Raw genomic sequence first — 20,566 nt, forward strand, 5'->3', positions numbered from 1 at the left:
GTATAATGAAAAATATTTAGGATTTTTCTAATAATAATACATGATTTCAAAAAATTAAAATAATGTGAAAATAATTTTTTTTTTTTAATTTCCCTTTTTTTAAAAGTAAATTGCGAATTATAATATACATATATATATATACACACACACGTATACATATATATACATATATATATATATATATATTTCTTTATATATATTCATAGTATACAATCATTTAATAGGATATAAATGGAGGTAATTAAGGTAAATGATGTAATAGAATAAAAAATGATCATCGGTGAAAAAAATGATCAAAAAATAAAATAAAATAAAAAATGAGCGGATAATTAAAAATATTTAGGATTTTTCTAATAATTATACATAATTTTAGAAAATTAAAAAAATGTAAAAAGAATTTTTTTTTAAATTTCCCTCTTTTCAAAAGTAAAATTGAAAATTAAATTATACGTATATATATAGATATGTATATATTCATTTACATATATTTATATTACACATCCATATAATAGAATATAAATGAAGGTAATTAAGGTAAATAATGTGATAGAATAAAAAATCATCATTAGTGAAAGAAATGATCAAAAAATGAAATGAAATAAAAAATGGGCGGATAATTAAAAATATTTAGGATTTTTCTAATAATTATATATAATTTTAAAAAATTAAAAAAATGTGAGAAAAATTTTTTTTTAAATTTCCCTCTTTTTAAAAGCAAAATTGAAAATTATAATAAACATATATATATAGATATATATATATTTATATATATATATCTATATACATATATATATATTCATTCACATATATTTATATTATACATCCACATAATAGAATATAAATGAAGGTAATTAGGGTAAAAAATGAGATAAAATGAAAAATGATTATAAATGAAAAAAATGATTGAGAAATGAAATGAAATAAAAAATAAGCCGATAATTAAAAATATTTAGGATTCTTCCAATAATTATACATATTTTGAGAAAATTAAAATGATGTGAAAAAAAATTTTTTTTTTTTCAATTTTCCTCTTTTTAGAAGTGAATTGAAAATTATAATAGACATGTATATATTTGTATATATATATATATACAGATATATATTTATTTACATATATTTATATTATACATCCATATAATAGAATATAAATGAAGGTAATTAAGGTAAATCATGTAATCAAATAAAAAATAATCATTAGTGAAAAAAATAATCAAAAAATGAAAGAATATAAAGAATGAGCGGATAATTAAAAATATTTAGGATTTTTCTAATAATTATACATAATTTTAAAAAATTGAAAAAATGTGAGAGAAATTTTTTTTTAAATTTCCCTCTTTTTGAAAGTAAAATTAAAAATTATAATATACATATATATATATTCATTCACATATATTTATATTATACATCCATGTGATAGATTATAAATAAAGGTAATTAAGGTAAATCATGTAAAAAAATAAAAAATGATTATGAATGAAAGATATTATGAAAAAATGAAATATAATAAAAAATAAGCGGATAATAAGAAATATTTAGGATTTTCCTAATAATTATACATAATTTTAAAAAATTGAAATCATGTGAAAAAAAATTTTTTTTTCCAATTTCCCTCTTTTTAAAAGTAAATTGAAGATTATAATATACATATATATATAAATATACACACACACGTATACATAAATATACATATATACATATATATATATATACACATATGTATATATATATATATATATATGTTTATTCACATATATTGATATTATACATCCATATAATGGAAGATAAATGAAGGTAATATAAGTAAATCATGTAATAAAATAAAAAATGATTATGAATGAAAGAAATTATGAAAAAATGAAATAGAATAAAAAATAAGCGGATGATTAGAAATATTTAGGATTTTCCCAACAATTATACATAATTTTAAAGAATTGAAATAATGTAAGAAAAATTTTTTTTTTTCATTTTCCCTCTTCTTAAAAGTGAATTGAAAATTATAATATACATATATATATTTATATATATGTGTATATATATATATATATATATATATATATACATATATATGTATATATATATTCATATATATTTATATTATACATTAATATAATAGAATATAAATGAAGGTAATTGAGGTAAATAATGTAATATAAATGAAGGTAATTAAGGTAAATCATGTCATAAAATAAAATATGATTATGAATGAAAGAAATTATGAAAAAATGAAATAGAATAAAACATAAGCGCATAATTAGAAATATTTAGGATTTTCCTAATGATTGTGCATAATTTTAAGAAATTGAAATAATGAGAGGAATTTTTTTTCTTTCAATTTCCCTCTTTTTAAAATGAATTGAGAATTATAATATACATTCATATATTTATGTATATATATTAGGGTGCTTTTTTTTTGGACTATATTTTTTTTTTTTCGGTCCCATCGTGAAATTTTGTTGGAAATACAACAAAAAAAATTCCCTGAAAGTTTGAGCCCTTAATATTAATATTAAGTGCTCGCCCAAGGCATGTAAAGATTTCCCGCTTAAAATACACGTAAACTTCAATTTTTTTCTTTAAAACATCTACAGTTCAGAGGCATTCTATGGTGTAGTCTAGGACGTCAGTAGGTTTTCTTCGGAATGAAATGCTCTCCAAAAATTCCCCACAAATTTGTTGAATATTTTTTTTTTGTAGCTCCTGTTATTTACGAGATACGGGCAAAAAGACAAGAATTTCATGAAAAAATTGGGTTTGGGTGGCCCGTACGACTTCACCGCAATGAGCACTTTTGTAGAGCATTTCACTTTGAAGAAAACCTGCTGACGTCCTAGACTACACCATAGAATGCCTCTGAACTGTAGATGTTTTAAAGAAAAAAATTGAAGTTTACGTGTATTTTAAGCGGGAAATCTTTACATGCATTGGGCGAGCACTTAATATTAATATTAAGGGCTCAACCTTTCAGGGAATTTTTTTTGTTGTATTTCCAACAAAATTTCACGATGGGACCAAAAAAAAAAAAATATAGTCCAAAAAAAAAGCACCCTAATATATATATGTATGTATATGGATATATACATATATATATATATATACATATATATGTATATACGTATTTATATATATATATATATTTATATATATTTATATATATATATACACATATACATATATTTTTTTACATACATTCATAATATACATCCATATAATGAAATTTGAATGAAGGTAATCAAGGTAAATAATGTAATAAAATGAAAAATGATTATGAATAAAAAAAATTATAAAACAATGAAATAGAATAAAAAATAAGCGGATAATTACAAATATTCAGGATTTTCCTAATGATTATACATAATTTTAAAAAATTGAAATAATGTGAAAAAATTTTTTTTTCTCAATTTCCCTTTTTTTAAAAATGAATCGGAAATTATAATATAAGTATATATATTTATATATATGTATATATATATATATATAAATTTATTTACATATATTTATATTATACATTCATATGATAGAATATAAATGAAGGTAATTAGGGTAAATCATGTAATATAATAAAAAATGATTATGAATGAAAGAAATTATGAAAAAATGAAATAGAATAAAAAATAAGCAGATAATTAGAAATATTTAGGATTTTCCTAATAATTATACATAATTTTGAAAAATTGAAATGATGTGAAAAAAATTTTTTTTTTGTCAATTTTCCTCTTCTTGAGAGTAAATTGAAAATTAAAATATACATATGTATATATACACACACACATTATACAGCCTTATAATAGAATGTAAATGAAGGTAATCAAGGTAAATCATGTAATAAAATAAAAAATAATTTTGAATGGAAAAAATTATGAAAAAATGAAATAAAATGAAAAATAAGCGAATAATTAAAAATATTTAGGATTTCTCTAATAATTATACATAATTTTAAAAAATTGAAATATTGTGGAAAAAAAATTTTTTTTTTCAATTTCCCTCTTTTCAAAAGTAAATTGAAAATTATAACATACATATATATATTTATATATATATATATATATATATATATATGTATTGTAACGTGGCGTTTCAGAATCGCCCGTCACAAGGGCACACAACCGCTATTATTTTTAATTTACGCGTCCTCAGCAGGGTACTCCAAACGAACTCGATACAAAATAGGCAATATCTACTTTTAACTAATTCTTTTCTGTAAATTCTTTATTTCGCGCTTCGGCGCAAGCTAACCAGGTACTTGGACGACTACGATCCCGATCAACAAGGGACCACTATCTACCGTTTGCAGCTCTCGACGACTTCGCCTACTGACGGTCTCACCAGACTACACTGGCTACCTTGGTGCACCTTTATATACACCTGGGGTAGCATCCATCCGAACCTTCCGTATCGCCTCGACTGCCGGTGAACAGGGAGATAAAAATCCTCCCGGCGGCCGGGGGCATCGTTCTTCAAAGAGGAACTAGCCGCCTCCCTATCGACGAGGACCGATTGTGTGGGTCGTGGTCCACGGTTTGGCCAACCGTCTGACTGCACGGCCTCAGGTACAGGCAGCTAGCTACTGCCTGTACAAAAGCCGGTGGAGGTGAACAATGAGGCGTCACTCTCCACCCGGTAACTTTGACCGAGAGGCACCCTCTGTATGCCTCTGTCGAAGAAGTCCCCGAGGATAGGCAGCCTGGACTGCAAACTGGAGCGACTATGAAACCGTACGAGTTGGTGTCAACGACGAAATCGCGAGCAGCACCTTGCACAACATCTAGCGGTAATTTTTGGAAAACGTACGACCACGCAGTAACCGATATTCGCCACAGGGGGATGGCCTATTTGCGGTGGGGGTCAAGCGACCAATCAAAGAAGAAGAATCACCTCACGACAACCGCGAGATCGGCGAGCTGAACTACGACCTGCTATTCTACGCTCGACCTGTTGAGGAACAGCTTCAGTTTTCCAATCGCTCTCCCGACCTCTCTACCGTTTTAAGCTACCGTTCTACCGTCTATCTTACCGCTATCGTTCTACCGTCCATCCTACCGCTATCCTTTATCTTTCTAAATTCTTTTCCTTCTCTTTTTCCTTTTCTTCCCAGTTTTGTTATTTTATAGTATATAGTTTAAATTAAAATCAGTTTGTGTGCCTGAGATCGACCGTTAAGGTAAGGCTTTTGCCTTTGAATTGTACTGCTACGAAGTTGCTCACAATTTCTATTCTTTCTCGTAATATTTATCGATTTTGCGTGAATCATGGTCCACGGTTAAAGTTGCTGTAAGCCGCCGTGTGGCTGCATGATTCCGGTCATTAATATTATATTTATTGTTTCTTGATTGCATCGTGTGATGCCATTTTGTGTGAATCATGGTCCACGACTTCCGTGTGGCTGCATGATTTCAGTAATTCATTATTTTCGTATCTGAGCGACCTCGTAACTGCCAAATAATTATCTCTTGTATTTATGACTTTTCTGCTTATTTGTGAATCTCTATTATCTTGCTTCTGTAGTCTCTATCGTATTTTGAGCCCTATTGGCTTCATATTTTATTCCATACTCTCTTTGTAATAGTAGTGTGCTTTATATTTTATTTCTGCTATTGCTTATTATATTTTTATTTATTTTTGTGCCTATTGTATCGTATATCGAGTTCTATGGAGTACAAGCGAGCGTAGAATCACCTTTAGATATTACCGCATTTTCCTTTATTATTATTGACCATTTTATATTATTTTTGCCTGTTATTTATTTGCCTGTATTTTGTTAAATTAAGTTCTGTGACTTATTCTTTTGTATTGCGGTGTATTTTTGTATATTTCTCTATTTTGTAAATTCTCCGAAATTCTCTCACTCTCATAACTTTGTATTTTGGTATTCTCTCAAAAGTTATGTTTAGGAATTCACTATTTAATTCCTCAATTATGTAATGATTATAAGTTATCGAATCTACCGTATGAATAACTCTACCGAAGGCTACCGAGTCGATCGTTTGCCAACTTAGTAAATTGTTACTAACTGTCAATCTCTCATCTTGGTTATAATTTATGGTAAATTTGTCGTACCTCTACCGAACTCCCGTTTCGTTGTTTTCTACCGATCGCAGTAAAATTCTCTCGTTCTAATTAACAGAATAATAATTTTCGTAGCGTCATTTGCAACTTGGGTAAGATCACGTCGCCCAGTGACGTGTAGTTCTAAGTCAACTCTTGCATTATATCGCATCTCTCGGCCTACGTCTATTTTTCTCTGTTAACTACCGTCTCTCGTGTTAAAGCTACCGTTTACTGCTTTTCTACCGATATTTTTTTATAAACAACGATTACCTGTTTTATTTACTACCGCTACCGATAACATCTCACTTATGTAACCTTCTCGAGAATACATGATCGACTGACTTATTCATTTTCCTTTTAACTGGAGTTTATTCTTTATTTGGTTATCTTCTTTAATTCTGGAATTACTGCTAGCTGCCTTGACCTCCGCCACTCTACCGGGATGTACGCGATCGTACCTGTGCCTAGCCAGCCATACAACGGGTTCTCTATTTATCCCTTTTGCACGGTCTTGTGTTAATTTTATTGATTTATATTATTCTTTGAGAATCGACGCTACGCGTCTGGCGCCCAACTTAATTATTTTGTTGTAGTTTAATATTGCGGATAAGTAGAGAATCGCGCCAAAGTGTCAACGGTAAGTCCTCATTCGAAAGTAACAACATTTAGCGTTACAAATTAGCGCTCGACGAGGGGCAGAAAAGACTTAACGTTACAGTATATTCATATACATATATATATATATATACATATATATATATAAATATATATATATATATATATATATAGATATATATACATATATACATATATTTTTTTACATACATTTATAATATACATCCATATAATGGAATATAAATAAAGGTAATTAAGGTAAATAATGTAATAAAATGAAAAATGATTATAAATGAAAGAAATTATAAAAAAATAAAATGGAATGAAAAATAAGCGGATAATTAGGAATATTTAGGATTTTCATAATAATTATACATAATTTTAAAAAATTGAAATAATGATAGAAAAATTTTTTTCTTTTCAATTTCCCTCTTTTTAAAAGTAAATTGAAAATTATAATATACATATATATATTTATATATATATATATATATATATATATATATATATATATATATATACATACATTCATAATATACATCCATATAATGAAATTTAAATGAAGGTAATTCAGGTAAATAATGTAATAAAATGAAAAATGATTATAGATGGAAGAAATTATAAAAAAATAAAATAGAATAGAAAATAAGCGGATAATTAGAAATATTCAGGATTTTTCCAACAATTATACATAATTTTAAAAAGTTAAAAAAATGTGAGAAAATTTTTTTTTTAAATTTCCCTCTTTTCAAAAGCAAAATTGAAAATTATAATAAACATATATATATAGATATATATATATTTATATATATATATCTATATACATATATATATATTCATTCACATAATAGAATATAAATTAAGGTAATTAGGGTAAAAAATGAGATAAAATGAAAAATGATTATAAATGAAAAAAATGATAGAGAAATGAAATGAAATAAAAAATGAGCCGATAATTAGAAATATTTAGGATTCTTCCAATAATTATACATATTTTGAGAAAATTAAAATGATGTGAAAAAAATTTTTTTTTTTTTAATTTTCCTCTTTTTAGAAGTGAATTGAAAATTATAATATACATATGTATATTTGTATATATATATATATATAGATATATATTTATTTACATATATTTATATTATACATCCATATAGTAGAATATAAATGAAGGTAATTAAGGTAAATCATGTAATCAAATAAAAAATGATCATTAGTGAAAAAAATAATCAAAAAATGAAAGAATATGAAAAATGAGCGGATGATTAAAAATATTTAGGATTTTTCTAATAATTATACATAATTTTAAAAAATTGAAAAAATGTGAGAAAAATTTTTTTTTAAATTTCCCTCTTTTTGAAAGTAAAATTGAAAATTATAATATACATATATATATATATTCATTCACATATATTTATAATATACATCCATGTGATAGATTATAAATAAAGGTAATTAAGGTAAATCATGTAAGAAAATAAAAAATGATTATGAATGAAAGATATTATGAAAAAATGAAATATAATAAAAAATAAGCGGATAATATGAAATATTTAGGATTTTCCTAATAATTATACATAATTTTGAAAAATTGAAACAATGTGAAAAAAAATTTTTTTTTCCAATTTCCCTCTTTTTAAAAGTGAATTGAAAAGTGAAAAGTAAAAAAATGAAATAGAATAAAAAATAAGCGGATGATTAGAAATATTTAGGATTTTCCCAATAATTATACATAATTTTAAAGAATTGAAATAATGTAAGAAAAATTTTTTTTTTTAGTTTCCCTCTTCTTAAAAGTGAATTGAAAATTATACTATACATATATATATATATACACACACGTATATATATATATATATATATATATATATATATATATATATATATATATATATACATATATATATATATATATATATATATATATATATATATATATATATATACATATATATATATATATATTATACATTAATATAAATAGAATATAAATGAAGGTAATTGAGGTGAATAATGTAATAAAATAAAAAATGATTCATCCAAATAAATTATTTCCTTAAATTGAAGAATAATTAATTTTCAAAAATTGAAAATATGAAATTAAATAAATAATAATTCATCTAACAGTATGTTGTTTTCAAATTTCACAAGAAGTTTTGATCTATCTTATAAATGTTCCAGATTACAATTCATAAAGTAAATTGTACGGCATTTTTCTGATAAATAATATTTTTTTTTCAATTAATATGTGAGCAGATGATTGAAAAAAATTTAGTAATTTTCTAATAATCTCTCTATCTAATAAAAAAGTTTCAAACAAATGAACGTAGAAAAAGATTATAATAACAATAGTTAAAAAAAGATTATAATAACAATAGTATACGCATGAAGTCGGTGGTGGGGTGAGATCCCAAAAACAAAACAAAAAGCATCTTTGTCAGCTGTCATCGGCTGTTTATGACAGTCTTTGACAAATATCTTTATAGGTATCTGTTTCTGACGCGCAAAAAATGACCATGCAAACGAAAATTATCAAGATGATTCCCGACGGGAATTGTCTTTATCGCGCATTGGCGTATTGTGTATACGGCACTTAAGATCGACACGCAGAGGTGAGACTCAGTATCGTTCCAAATATAGTGGATAATTGGTCTACATTTGCGGGTTTTATTACAGGTAATGAGTCAAACGGTGATGTGATTAGGTCACCTGGTGATTACAAATCACATACGAATGAAAATGCAATATATGCAGCTACGGACATTTTTAAGATATGTTTAATCGTGTATCGCGAAGTACAAATTCATCCACACCGGATCAGATCACAAAATGAAACACAATTCTCGCAACTCTTCACCGGCGACGGAGACAGTGGACACTTTGATGTCTTGCAGAACCAAAATAAAATTCAGATAGTGAGTAATCAGTATAAAAAGTAACAATCAAATAATATTAAATCTAAATATATCACCAAACAGTCAAAGGGACTGCCAGGATTTACGATGAAGATGGAGAAAGGAGGATTTTCATGCAGCAGACAAGGCGATGAAGATGGTGGATGGTCGGAAGTATCACAAAAGAAAGAGGAAAATAAAATTTTAAGTGCGAAGAACCAAATAAGCCATAGAATAATATCCATCAAATATTCGTATAACCAGGTAAGAGGACGACCAGGATCGATGTTGACCACAAGAGAAAGAGGTGTTTTGCGGAGTGAACAGCAACACAAATTTGGAGAAAAAAATAATATAAAGAAGGTGATAATGAAAAATAACGGGCAGAGCGGTAGCAAAAATAATTCAGCAAGTCAAGGAGATAGATTGATATCAATAGAGAAGGAACACCAATTTTCAACCAACGAATGGAAGCTTAGATTGATGGAAATAAGAAAAGTAAGCACAGAAGGAATTGAAGTGAACAGCAAGTGCAGACCTGTCATCAAATCAACATGAAGGAATTCGCCTGTCTACTAGACGATGCGTAAGGAAATAGTGAGGCGCGAAGCGCCGAATAACGAGGCGCGCAGCGCCGAGTGCCCGAGGCGCGTAGCGCCGAGATGGGGTTGACGCGCGAAGCGCGCAGGGGCGAAGCCCCTAGTTATATATAATTTTAAAAAATTTAAATAATGTAAAAAAAATTTTCCGTCAGAAAGTTGTCTTTCTTTACAAGAAAATCAAAAATTGTAACATATATATAAATATATACATACATGTATAGGTAAATAGGTAAATAGATACATATATGTATATGTATATATATATATATATATACGCACACACATATATAGGTATATATATATTTATGTGTACTTATATTGAACATTAATATAATAAAATATGAATTAAGGTAATTAGGTTGAATAATTTCATACAATAAGAAATGATTCATTTAAATAGATTGTTTTTCTTGAATCGATGAATAATTAATTTTTGAAAATGAAAATATGAAATTATATAAATAATAAGTCATGAAGAAGATTTATCTTGACCTTGGAGATTTGTTGATTAAAGTTATTCTTGGATATGAAGGTCACAACTCAAAACACTTTTTATCGTGTTAACGTTTCGGCCCTGGTGGGGGCCCTCCTCAGAACAATTTTATTTAAATATCTGTCACGAACAAAATAAAAAATAATATACAAATAGGTTTGACAAAATAAGACATATTGATGTAAATAATATGCAAAGGTGTTGAAGCAAGTATAAAAGAGAGATTACCTCATATGCGATAACACTTCCAATTACATAAATGCGTGTTGATAATTGAAGAATAAATAGAACAAAAAGGCAAAAACGACAAAAAACGAAACACACTGCGTTCGCGACACGTAACTCCCACGAATTCATAATTATAGTTGGTTTGTTAAAAGAAATAAAATACACAGCCGTTATGGTTGAGTCAGAGCACATAAGCACAGTGGAACGTCTAGTGTGTAGTCGGAAGAGGTCGATCTCAATAGTTATCAGAGCAACGCAGAGTCAACGGGTTAAACGGAAAACAAAATTTTTTTGTGTTAAGAAGGTAAAATCGAGAGCAAGCTCAGTCGGTAATGGACAAATTACGAAGGTCGTATCACAGAGGTGTAAATATTGCTTAGGTGTTCTATATCTTGTTTACGGTTGACAGAATTAGGATGTGCTACGATATTGCACATTTCTAACAGAAGCCTATTATAATACAAAGGTTCAACATCAATAATGCTAGCTTGAGAATAGTTAAAAGAGTGGTCGAAATCGATGGCATGTCTCGTCAATGCAGTATAATTATCCTCGTGTTCGTGGATGTTGCGTCTATGTTCGGTTATCCTGGTGTGTAGTTGTCTACTAGTTTGGCCTATGTAAGCCTTGTTGCAATGATTGCAAGGTATTTTGTAAACTACACCCGAGCGATTGACCAGGGGTAAGGGGTCTTTACCCGAATCAAACATCGAGGATATATCATGTGTACATTTGCCCACAAATTGAATTTTGTATTCGGAGAATGTTCTATTAAGAGACTCAAACAGACCCGCTACATAAGGGATGGAAATATAGTTTTTTTGAATGGTCTGTGTAGTAGTTGTATCGAGATTGTTGTTAGGGCTAGTAGATGACAAGATGGAATCATATTTAAACTTTATATGTTTGTTAAGCAGGCGAGATGGATAGTCGTTCTTAAATAGTACCTGCTGAATCAAGGACAAATTTTTATTGTGAAATTCCATGCTTGAGAGTCGGATCGCTCTGTCAACTAAGCAATTGATCGTTCCAATTTTGTATGATTTGGGATGGTGAGAATGGTAATTTAAATACCTTTGTGACCAAGTAGCCTTGTGGAACCAATCAGTTTTAATGAGCTGATTGTCATTGATAATCAGGACATCTAAAAAGCTGATTTGGTGATTAGACTCTAATTCAGATGTAAATTGTAGTCTCGGATGGAAACTATTGAAAACTGAAAGCATTTCTGCGACTTTATGCGAAGGGACAGCTGTAATTATGTCGTCTACGTATCTGAAAAAGAATGAAGGCTTGAAGTCTAGTTTATTAAGACAGTGTTGTTCAAGGTCATCCAAAACCAAATCAGACAAAATTGGAGAGAGCGGTGAGCCCATAGGTAAGCCAAACGTTTGGGCATATATGTTGTGGTTAAATTTAAATATGGCAGCCTTAAAACATATTTGTAATGCTTTTAAGAGTTCGTTACGTGGGACCGGAATTTTGTCCACCAGCTGATGCCAGCGCTGTTTGACAGCGTTGATTGCCAGATCTTGTGGTACATTAGTGAATAAGGATATAACATCCAGTGAAACTGAAATATAATCAGCTGGAAGACGAAGGTCCCTAATAGCATTCACCAACGCAAAACTATCTCTTATCCGTGACAAAGGAGGTATGATGTTATTACCCATCCATTTACTAAGGAAACGAGCCAAATGGGCCCACCAGGGCCGAAACGTTAACACGATAAAAAGTGTTTTGAGTTGTGACCTTCATATCCAAGAATAACTTTAATCAACAAATCTCCAAGGTCAAGATCTTCTTCATCATATTAACGGAATAAAACGTGGGAACCATGGGGTTTTTTCATGACATCTCTCTTGCATACGGAAAGACTTTGGCGGGGAAGCTGCGACGTTGGGCCACCATATCCGAGTCCTTGTTGAAGCTAAAAAACCACCGCATCTTTCTTCTCAACTGCAAGAAAAGATCGATTCTACCAACTCATTTAAAATTCCCTAAGCTTATTTCGAACGGTATTAATTTTAAAATGTCTAAGTCGCGTTCTGTTTACACACACAATGTATACAAATTTCAAAGGTCGGTACTCAATCTTGAGATTAGTGACGCTCACGCGACCATCGTTAAATACCAAAATATTTTGTTGTCGCTGGAGAATGACATCTTAATTGAATTACCGGTTGAAGTGTCAAAAAAATTCTTCGACACGCAACACTTGAAATTAGAACCGGCCTTCAACGCTTACAAGACGGCTAATATCAACAAGCTAGCTAGTCTGATCAATAACAAAAAACGACTCAATTCTAATCCAATTGACACGACCTCTGAAAATTGGTTAGTAAACCTCAGTAGCACCGAGATTCCGGCCAATGTTATCGACGTACTAAAAATGGGACCTAAAAATGGCATTCCTTTTAAGAATAACCGCATTCCAACCAACAAACTCATATCGGATTTCGAATCAAAGATCTCCTGCATTCCTTCTAATTCTCGCAATACGGCTCGGCAAGATTTCACCAATACAATTAAAAAGTTCATTAACACTCCTGCTCCCCTTAACGCCGATAAGAATGTCCTTCACAAAAAAATCAAAGAAACTAAGATCTTCCAAAACAACAATAAGGACTTGCTTTTCTTGAAAGCGGATAAGGGAAACAAGACTGTTGTTATGAACAAACTAATGTACGAGGCCAAAATGTTGCAACAACTATCTAACAATAATTCTTATAAAGTTGTTAGATATGATCTCACTTCTACTTTGCAACAAGAAGTAAAAAAACTAACAACCGATTGGGTCAATAGCAAATTCATCTCTAATCAACTAAGACGTCAAATTGCTAAAACGGATTGCCTACCACCTAGAGCTTATGGACTACCGAAAATCCATAAACCTGATACACCGGTACGAATCATTGTGTCCTTCACTGATAGTCCGACGATCAATTTGGCTCGTTTCCTTAGTAAATGGATAGGTAATAACATCATACCTCCTTTGTCACGGATAAGAGATAGTTTTGCGTTGGTGAATGCTATTAGGGACCTTCGTCTTCCAGCTGATTATATTTCAGTTTCACTGGATGTTATATCCTTATTCACTAATGTACCACAAGATCTGGCAATCAACGCTGTCAAACAGCGCTGGCATCAGCTGGTGGACAAAATTCCGGTCCCACGTAACGAACTCTTAAAAGCATTACAAATATGTTTTAAGGCTGCCATATTTAAATTTAACCACAACATATATGCCCAAACGTTTGGCTTACCTATGGGCTCACCGCTCTCTCCAATTTTGTCTGATTTGGTTTTGGATGACCTTGAACAACACTGTCTTAATAAACTAGACTTCAAGCCTTCATTCTTTTTCAGATACGTAGACGACATAATTACAGCTGTCCCTTCGCATAAAGTCGCAGAAATGCTTTCAGTTTTCAATAGTTTCCATCCGAGACTACAATTTACATCTGAATTAGAGTCTAATCACCAAATCAGCTTTTTAGATGTCCTGATTATCAATGACAATCAGCTCATTAAAACTGATTGGTTCCACAAGGCTACTTGGTCACAAAGGTATTTAAATTACCATTCTCACCATCCCAAATCATACAAAATTGGAACGATCAATTGCTTAGTTGACAGAGCGATCCGACTCTCAAGCATGGAATTTCACAATAAAAATTTGTCCTTGATTCAGCAGGTACTATTTAAGAACGACTATCCATCTCGCCTGCTTAACAAACATATAAAGTTTAAATATGATTCCATCTTGTCATCTACTAGCCCTAACAACAATCTCGATACAACTACTACACAGACCATTCAAAAAAACTATATTTCCATCCCTTATGTAGCGGGTCTGTTTGAGTCTCTTAATAGAACATTCTCCGAATACAAAATTCAATTTGTGGGCAAATGTACACATGATATATCCTCGATGTTTGATTCGGGTAAAGACCCCTTACCCCTGGTCAATCGCTCGGGTGTAGTTTACAAAATACCTTGCAATCATTGCAACAAGGCTTACATAGGCCAAACTAGTAGACAACTACACACCAGGATAACCGAACATAGACGCAACATCCACGAACACGAGGATAATTATACTGCATTGACGAGACATGCCATCGATTTCGACCACTCTTTTAACTATTCTCAAGCTAGCATTATTGATGTTGAACCTTTGTATTATAATAGGCTTCTGTTAGAAATGTGCAATATCGTAGCACATCCTAATTCTGTCAACCGTAAACAAGATATAGAACACCTAAGCAATATTTACACCTCTGTGATACGACCTTCGTAATTTGTCCATTACCGACTGAGCTTGCTCTCGATTTTACCTTCTTAACACAAAAAAATTTTGTTTTCCGTTTAACCCGTTGACTCTGCGTTGCTCTGATAACTATTGAGATCGACCTCTTCCGACTACACACTAGACGTTCCACTGTGCTTATGTGCTCTGACTCAACCATAACGGCTGTGTATTTTATTTCTTTTAACAAACCAACTATAATTATGAATTCGTGGGAGTTACGTGTCGCGAACGCAGTGTGTTTCGTTTTTTGTCGTTTTTGCCTTTTTGTTCTATTTATTCTTCAATTATCAACACGCATTTATGTAATTGGAAGTGTTATCGCATATGAGGTAATCTCTCTTTTATACTTGCTTCAACACCTTTGCATATTATTTACATCAATATGTCTTATTTTGTCAAACCTATTTGTATATTATTTTTTATTTTGTTCGTGACAGATATTTAAATAAAATTGTTCTGAGGAGGGCCCCCACCAGGGCCGAAACGTTAACACGATAAAAAGTGTTTTGAGTTGTGACCTTCATATCCAAGAATAACTTTAATCAATAATAATTCATCTATCTGTATGTTTTCATCAAATTTCATAATAAGTTTTAATCCATTTTATAAATGTTCCAGATTACAATTCATGAGGTAAATTGGACGGCATTTTTCTAATGAATGATATTTTTATTTTAAATAATATATAAGCAGATAATTGAAAATATTCAGGATTTTTCTAATAATTATACATAATTTTAAAAAATTGAAATAATGTGAAAAAAATTTTTTATCTCAAATTTTCCTTTTTTTAAAAGTAAATTGAAAATTATGATATACATATATATATAAACACACACACACACACACACACACACACACACATATATATATATATATATATATATATATATATATATATATATATATATATATAATTATATATATTTATATTATACATTAATATAATAGAATATAAATGAAGGTAATTAGGGTAAATAATGTAATAAAATAAAAAATGATTTATTCAAATGAATTATTTTCCTTGAATTACAGAATACATAATTTTCAAAAATTAAAAATATGAAATCAAATAAATAATAATTAATCTATCAGTATGTTGTCTTCGAATTTCGTAATAAGTTTTGATCCATTTTATGAATGTTCCAGATTACAATTCATAAATTAAATTGTACGGCATTTTTCTAATAAATAATTTTTTCATTTTAAATAATATGTGAGCAGATAATTAAAAAATACTTCGAATTTTCAAGAATCATATATAATTTTGAAAAATTTGAATAATGTGGAAAAAATTTTTTGTCAGAAAGTTCTCTTTCTTTAAAAGAAAATTAAAAATTATAACATATATATAAATATATACATATATATATTGACACATATATGTACATGTATATATATATATATATATATATATATATATACGCACACACATATATGTGTTTATGTATACTTACATTATACATTAATATAATAGAATATGAAAGAAGTCAATTAGGTTAAATAATTTGATGAAATAAAAAATGATTTATTTAAATAAATTATTTTTCTTGAATTAATAAAAAATTAATTTTTAAAAATAAAAATATGAAATCTAATAAATAATAATTTATCTATCAGTATGTTGTCTTTATATTCCATGATAAGTTTTAATCCATTTTATAAATGTTCCAGATTACAATTCATGAAGTAAATTGTACGGCATTTTTCTAATAAATAATATTTTTGTTCCAATTAATATGCAAGCAGATAATTAAAAAAATTTATGAAATTTTCCTAATAATTATATATAATTTTCAAAACCTTAAATCATGTAAAAAAAATTTTTTTTTCGAAATTTCTGTCTTTTTAAAAGTAAATTCAATATTATAATATATATATAGACAAACACACATATATATATATATATTTATATATATTCATATTATACATTAATATAGTAAAATATAAATGGAGGTAATGAGGTTAAATAATTTATTCAAATGAAAAATGATTTATTTAAATAAATTATTTTTCTTAAATTGAAGAATGATTAATTTTTGAAAATTAGAAACATGGAATCAAATAAATAATGATCCATCTATCCGTATGTTTTCTTTGAATTCCATAATGAGTTCTAATTCATTGTATAAATGTTCCAAATTACAATTCATGAAGTAGATTAAATGGCATTTTTCTAATGAATGATATCTTCATTTTAATTAATATGTGAGCAGATAATTAGAAAATATATAGGATTTTTCCAATAACTATGTACAATTTTAAAAAATTCATGTGACGTAGAAAATTTTTTTTTTTTCAAATTTCTCTTTTTTTAAAAGTAAATGGAAAATTACATTATATACATACTAGGGGCTTCGCCCCTGCGCGCTTCGCGCGCCAACCCCATCTCGGCGCTACGCGCCTCGGGCACTCGGCGCTGCGCGCCTCACTATTTCCTTACGCATTGTCTAGTAGACAGGCGAATTCCTTCATGTTGATTTGATGACAGGTCTGCACTTGCTGTCCACTTCAATTCCTTCTGTGCTTACTTTTCTTTTTTTCATCAATCTAAGCTTCCATTCGTTGGTTGAAAATTGGTGTTCCTTCTCTATTGATATCTATCTATCTCCTTGACTTGCTGAATTATTTTTGCTACCGCTCTGCCCGTTATTCTCCAAAATCACCTTCTTTACATTATTTTTTTCTCTATATTTATGTTGCTGTTCACTCCGTAAAACACCTCTTTCTCTTGTGGTCAACATCGATCATGGTCGTCCTCTTGCCTGGTTATAGGAATATTTGTTTATTTTTATTCTCTGGCTTATTTGGTTCTTCGCACTTAAAATTTTATTTTCCTTTTTCCTTTGTGATACTTTCGACCATCCACCATCTTCATCGCCTTGTCTGCTGCTTGAAACTCCTCCTTTCTCCATTGTCATCGTAAATCCTGGCTGTCCTTTTGACTGTTTGGTGATATATTTAGATTTAATAGAGAGACTATAATTTGCTTGTTACGTTTGATACTTATTACTCGCTATCTGACTTTTATTTTGGTTCTGCAAGACATCAAAGTGTCCACTGTCTCCGTCGCCGGTGAAGAGTAGCGAGAATTGTGTTCCATTTTGTGATCCGATCCGGTGTGGATGAATTTGTTCTTCGCGATACACGATTAAACATATCTTAAAAATATCCGCAGCTGCATATATTGCATTTTTATTCATATGTGATTTGTAATCACCAGGTCACCTAATCACAGCACCGTTTGACTCATTACCTGTAATAAAACCCGCAAATGTAGACCAATTATCCACTATATTTGAAACGATACTCAGTCTCACCTCTGCGTGTCGATCTTGTGTGCCGTATACACAATACGCCAACGCGCGAAAAAGACAATTCCTGTCAGGAATCATCGTGATGATTTTCGTTTGCATGTTCATTTTTTGCGCGTCAGAAACAGATACCTATAAAGATAATTGTCATTGACTGTCATAAACAGCCGATGACAGCTGTCAAAGGGTTTGCTAGATGCTTTTTGTTTTGTTTTCGGGATCTCACCCCACCGCCAACTTCATGCGTATACTATTGTTATTATAATCTTTATTTACTATTGTTAATATAATCTTTTTTTACTATTGTTATTATAATCTCTTTCTACGTTCATTTGTTTGAAACTTTTTTATTGGATAGAGAGATATGTATATACACACACACATATATATACATATATATTCATATATATTTATATAAAATAAAAAATGATTTATTCAAATCAATTATTTTTCTCATAGTGAAGAATAATTAATTTTTTAAAATTGAAAATATGAAATTAAATAAATAATAATTCATCTATCTGTATGTTTTCTCTTAATTTCATGAAGAGTTCTAATCCATTGTATAAATGTGCCAAATTTTAATTCATGAAGTAAATTAAATGGCATTTTTCTAATGAATAATATTTTTATTTTAATTAACGTGTAAGCAGACAATTAAAAAAATATATGAGATTTTCCTAATGATTATATATAATTTTAAAATCCTCAAATCATGTAAAAAAAAATTTTTTTCTTGAAATTTCTCTCCTTTTAAAAGTAAATTCAAAATTATAATATATAGACACACACACATATGTATATATATATATATATATATATATATATTTGTGTATATTTATATTATAAATCAATATAGTAGAATATGAATGAAGGTCATTAGGTTCTCAAAGTGAAAAATAATTAATTTTTTGAAATTAAAAATATAAAATTAAATAAATAATAATTCATCTATCTGTATGTTTTCTCTCAATTTCATGGATAGTTTTAATTCATTGTATAAATGTTCCAAATTTCTATTCATGAAGTAAATTAAATGGCATTTTTCTGTTGGATAATATTTTTATTTTAATTTATATGTGAGAAGAGAATTGAAAAATATATAGGATTTTTCTAATAATGAGATATAATTTCAAAAAATTCAAACTATGTGAAAAAAATTTTTTTAAAAATTTCTCTTATTTTGAAAGTAAATGAAAAATCATAATATATATATATATATATACACACACACACATAGATATATATATATATATATATATATATATATATATATATATATATATATATATATATATATATATAGATATATATATATATATATATATATATATATATATATATATATATATATATATATATATATATATATATATATTTATATGTGTTTATGTCAAACATTGATATAATAGAATATAAATGGAGGTAATTAAGTAAGATAATTCAATAGAATGAAAAATGATTTAGTTTAATAAATTATTCTTCTCAAATTAAAGAATATTCAATTTTTAAAAATTAAAAATATGAAATGAAATAGATAATAATCCATCTATTTGTATGTTTTCTTTGAATTTCATACTTGGTTCTCATTTATTGTATAAATGTTTCAAATTACAATTCATAAAGTAAATCGAATGGCATTTTTCTAATGAATATTATTTTTACTTTGATTAATATGTGAGCAGATAATTAAAAAATATACAGGATTTTCCTTATAATTATATATAATTTTAAAGAATTTGAATAACGCAAAAAAATTTTTAACCACAAAAATTTCTCTTTTTTTAGAAGTAAATCAAAAATTATCATATATATATATATATATATACACTCACACATATAAATATATAAATATATGTATATATATATATATATATATATATATATATATTTATATATATTTATATTATACATGATTATGATAGAATATAAATGGAGATGATTGGGTTAAATAATTTATTAAAATAAAAAATGATATATTCAAATAAATTATTTTCCTCGAAGTGAAGAATAATCAATTTTTAAAAATTAAAAATATGAAATCGAATGAAGAATAATTCGTC

General features: G+C 28.3%; 1 protein-coding gene across 1 annotated transcript; it reads left to right on the forward strand.

Annotated features, from left to right (window-relative positions):
* Positions 1-12,906: 12,906 nt before the first annotated feature.
* On the forward strand, positions 12,907-15,177 carry LOC124309913 (uncharacterized). Its single transcript, XM_046773577.1, has 2 exons — positions 12,907-14,444; positions 15,069-15,177. The coding sequence occupies exons 1-2, from the start codon at positions 12,907-12,909 to the stop codon at positions 15,175-15,177; spliced, it is 1,647 nt and encodes a 548-aa protein (XP_046629533.1).
* The last annotated feature ends 5,389 nt before the right edge of the window (positions 15,178-20,566 follow it).

This window comes from Neodiprion virginianus, unplaced genomic scaffold (genome assembly GCF_021901495.1).
Source record: "Neodiprion virginianus isolate iyNeoVirg1 unplaced genomic scaffold, iyNeoVirg1.1 ptg000065l, whole genome shotgun sequence".
Classification (NCBI taxonomy): Eukaryota; Metazoa; Arthropoda; class Insecta; order Hymenoptera; family Diprionidae; genus Neodiprion; species Neodiprion virginianus.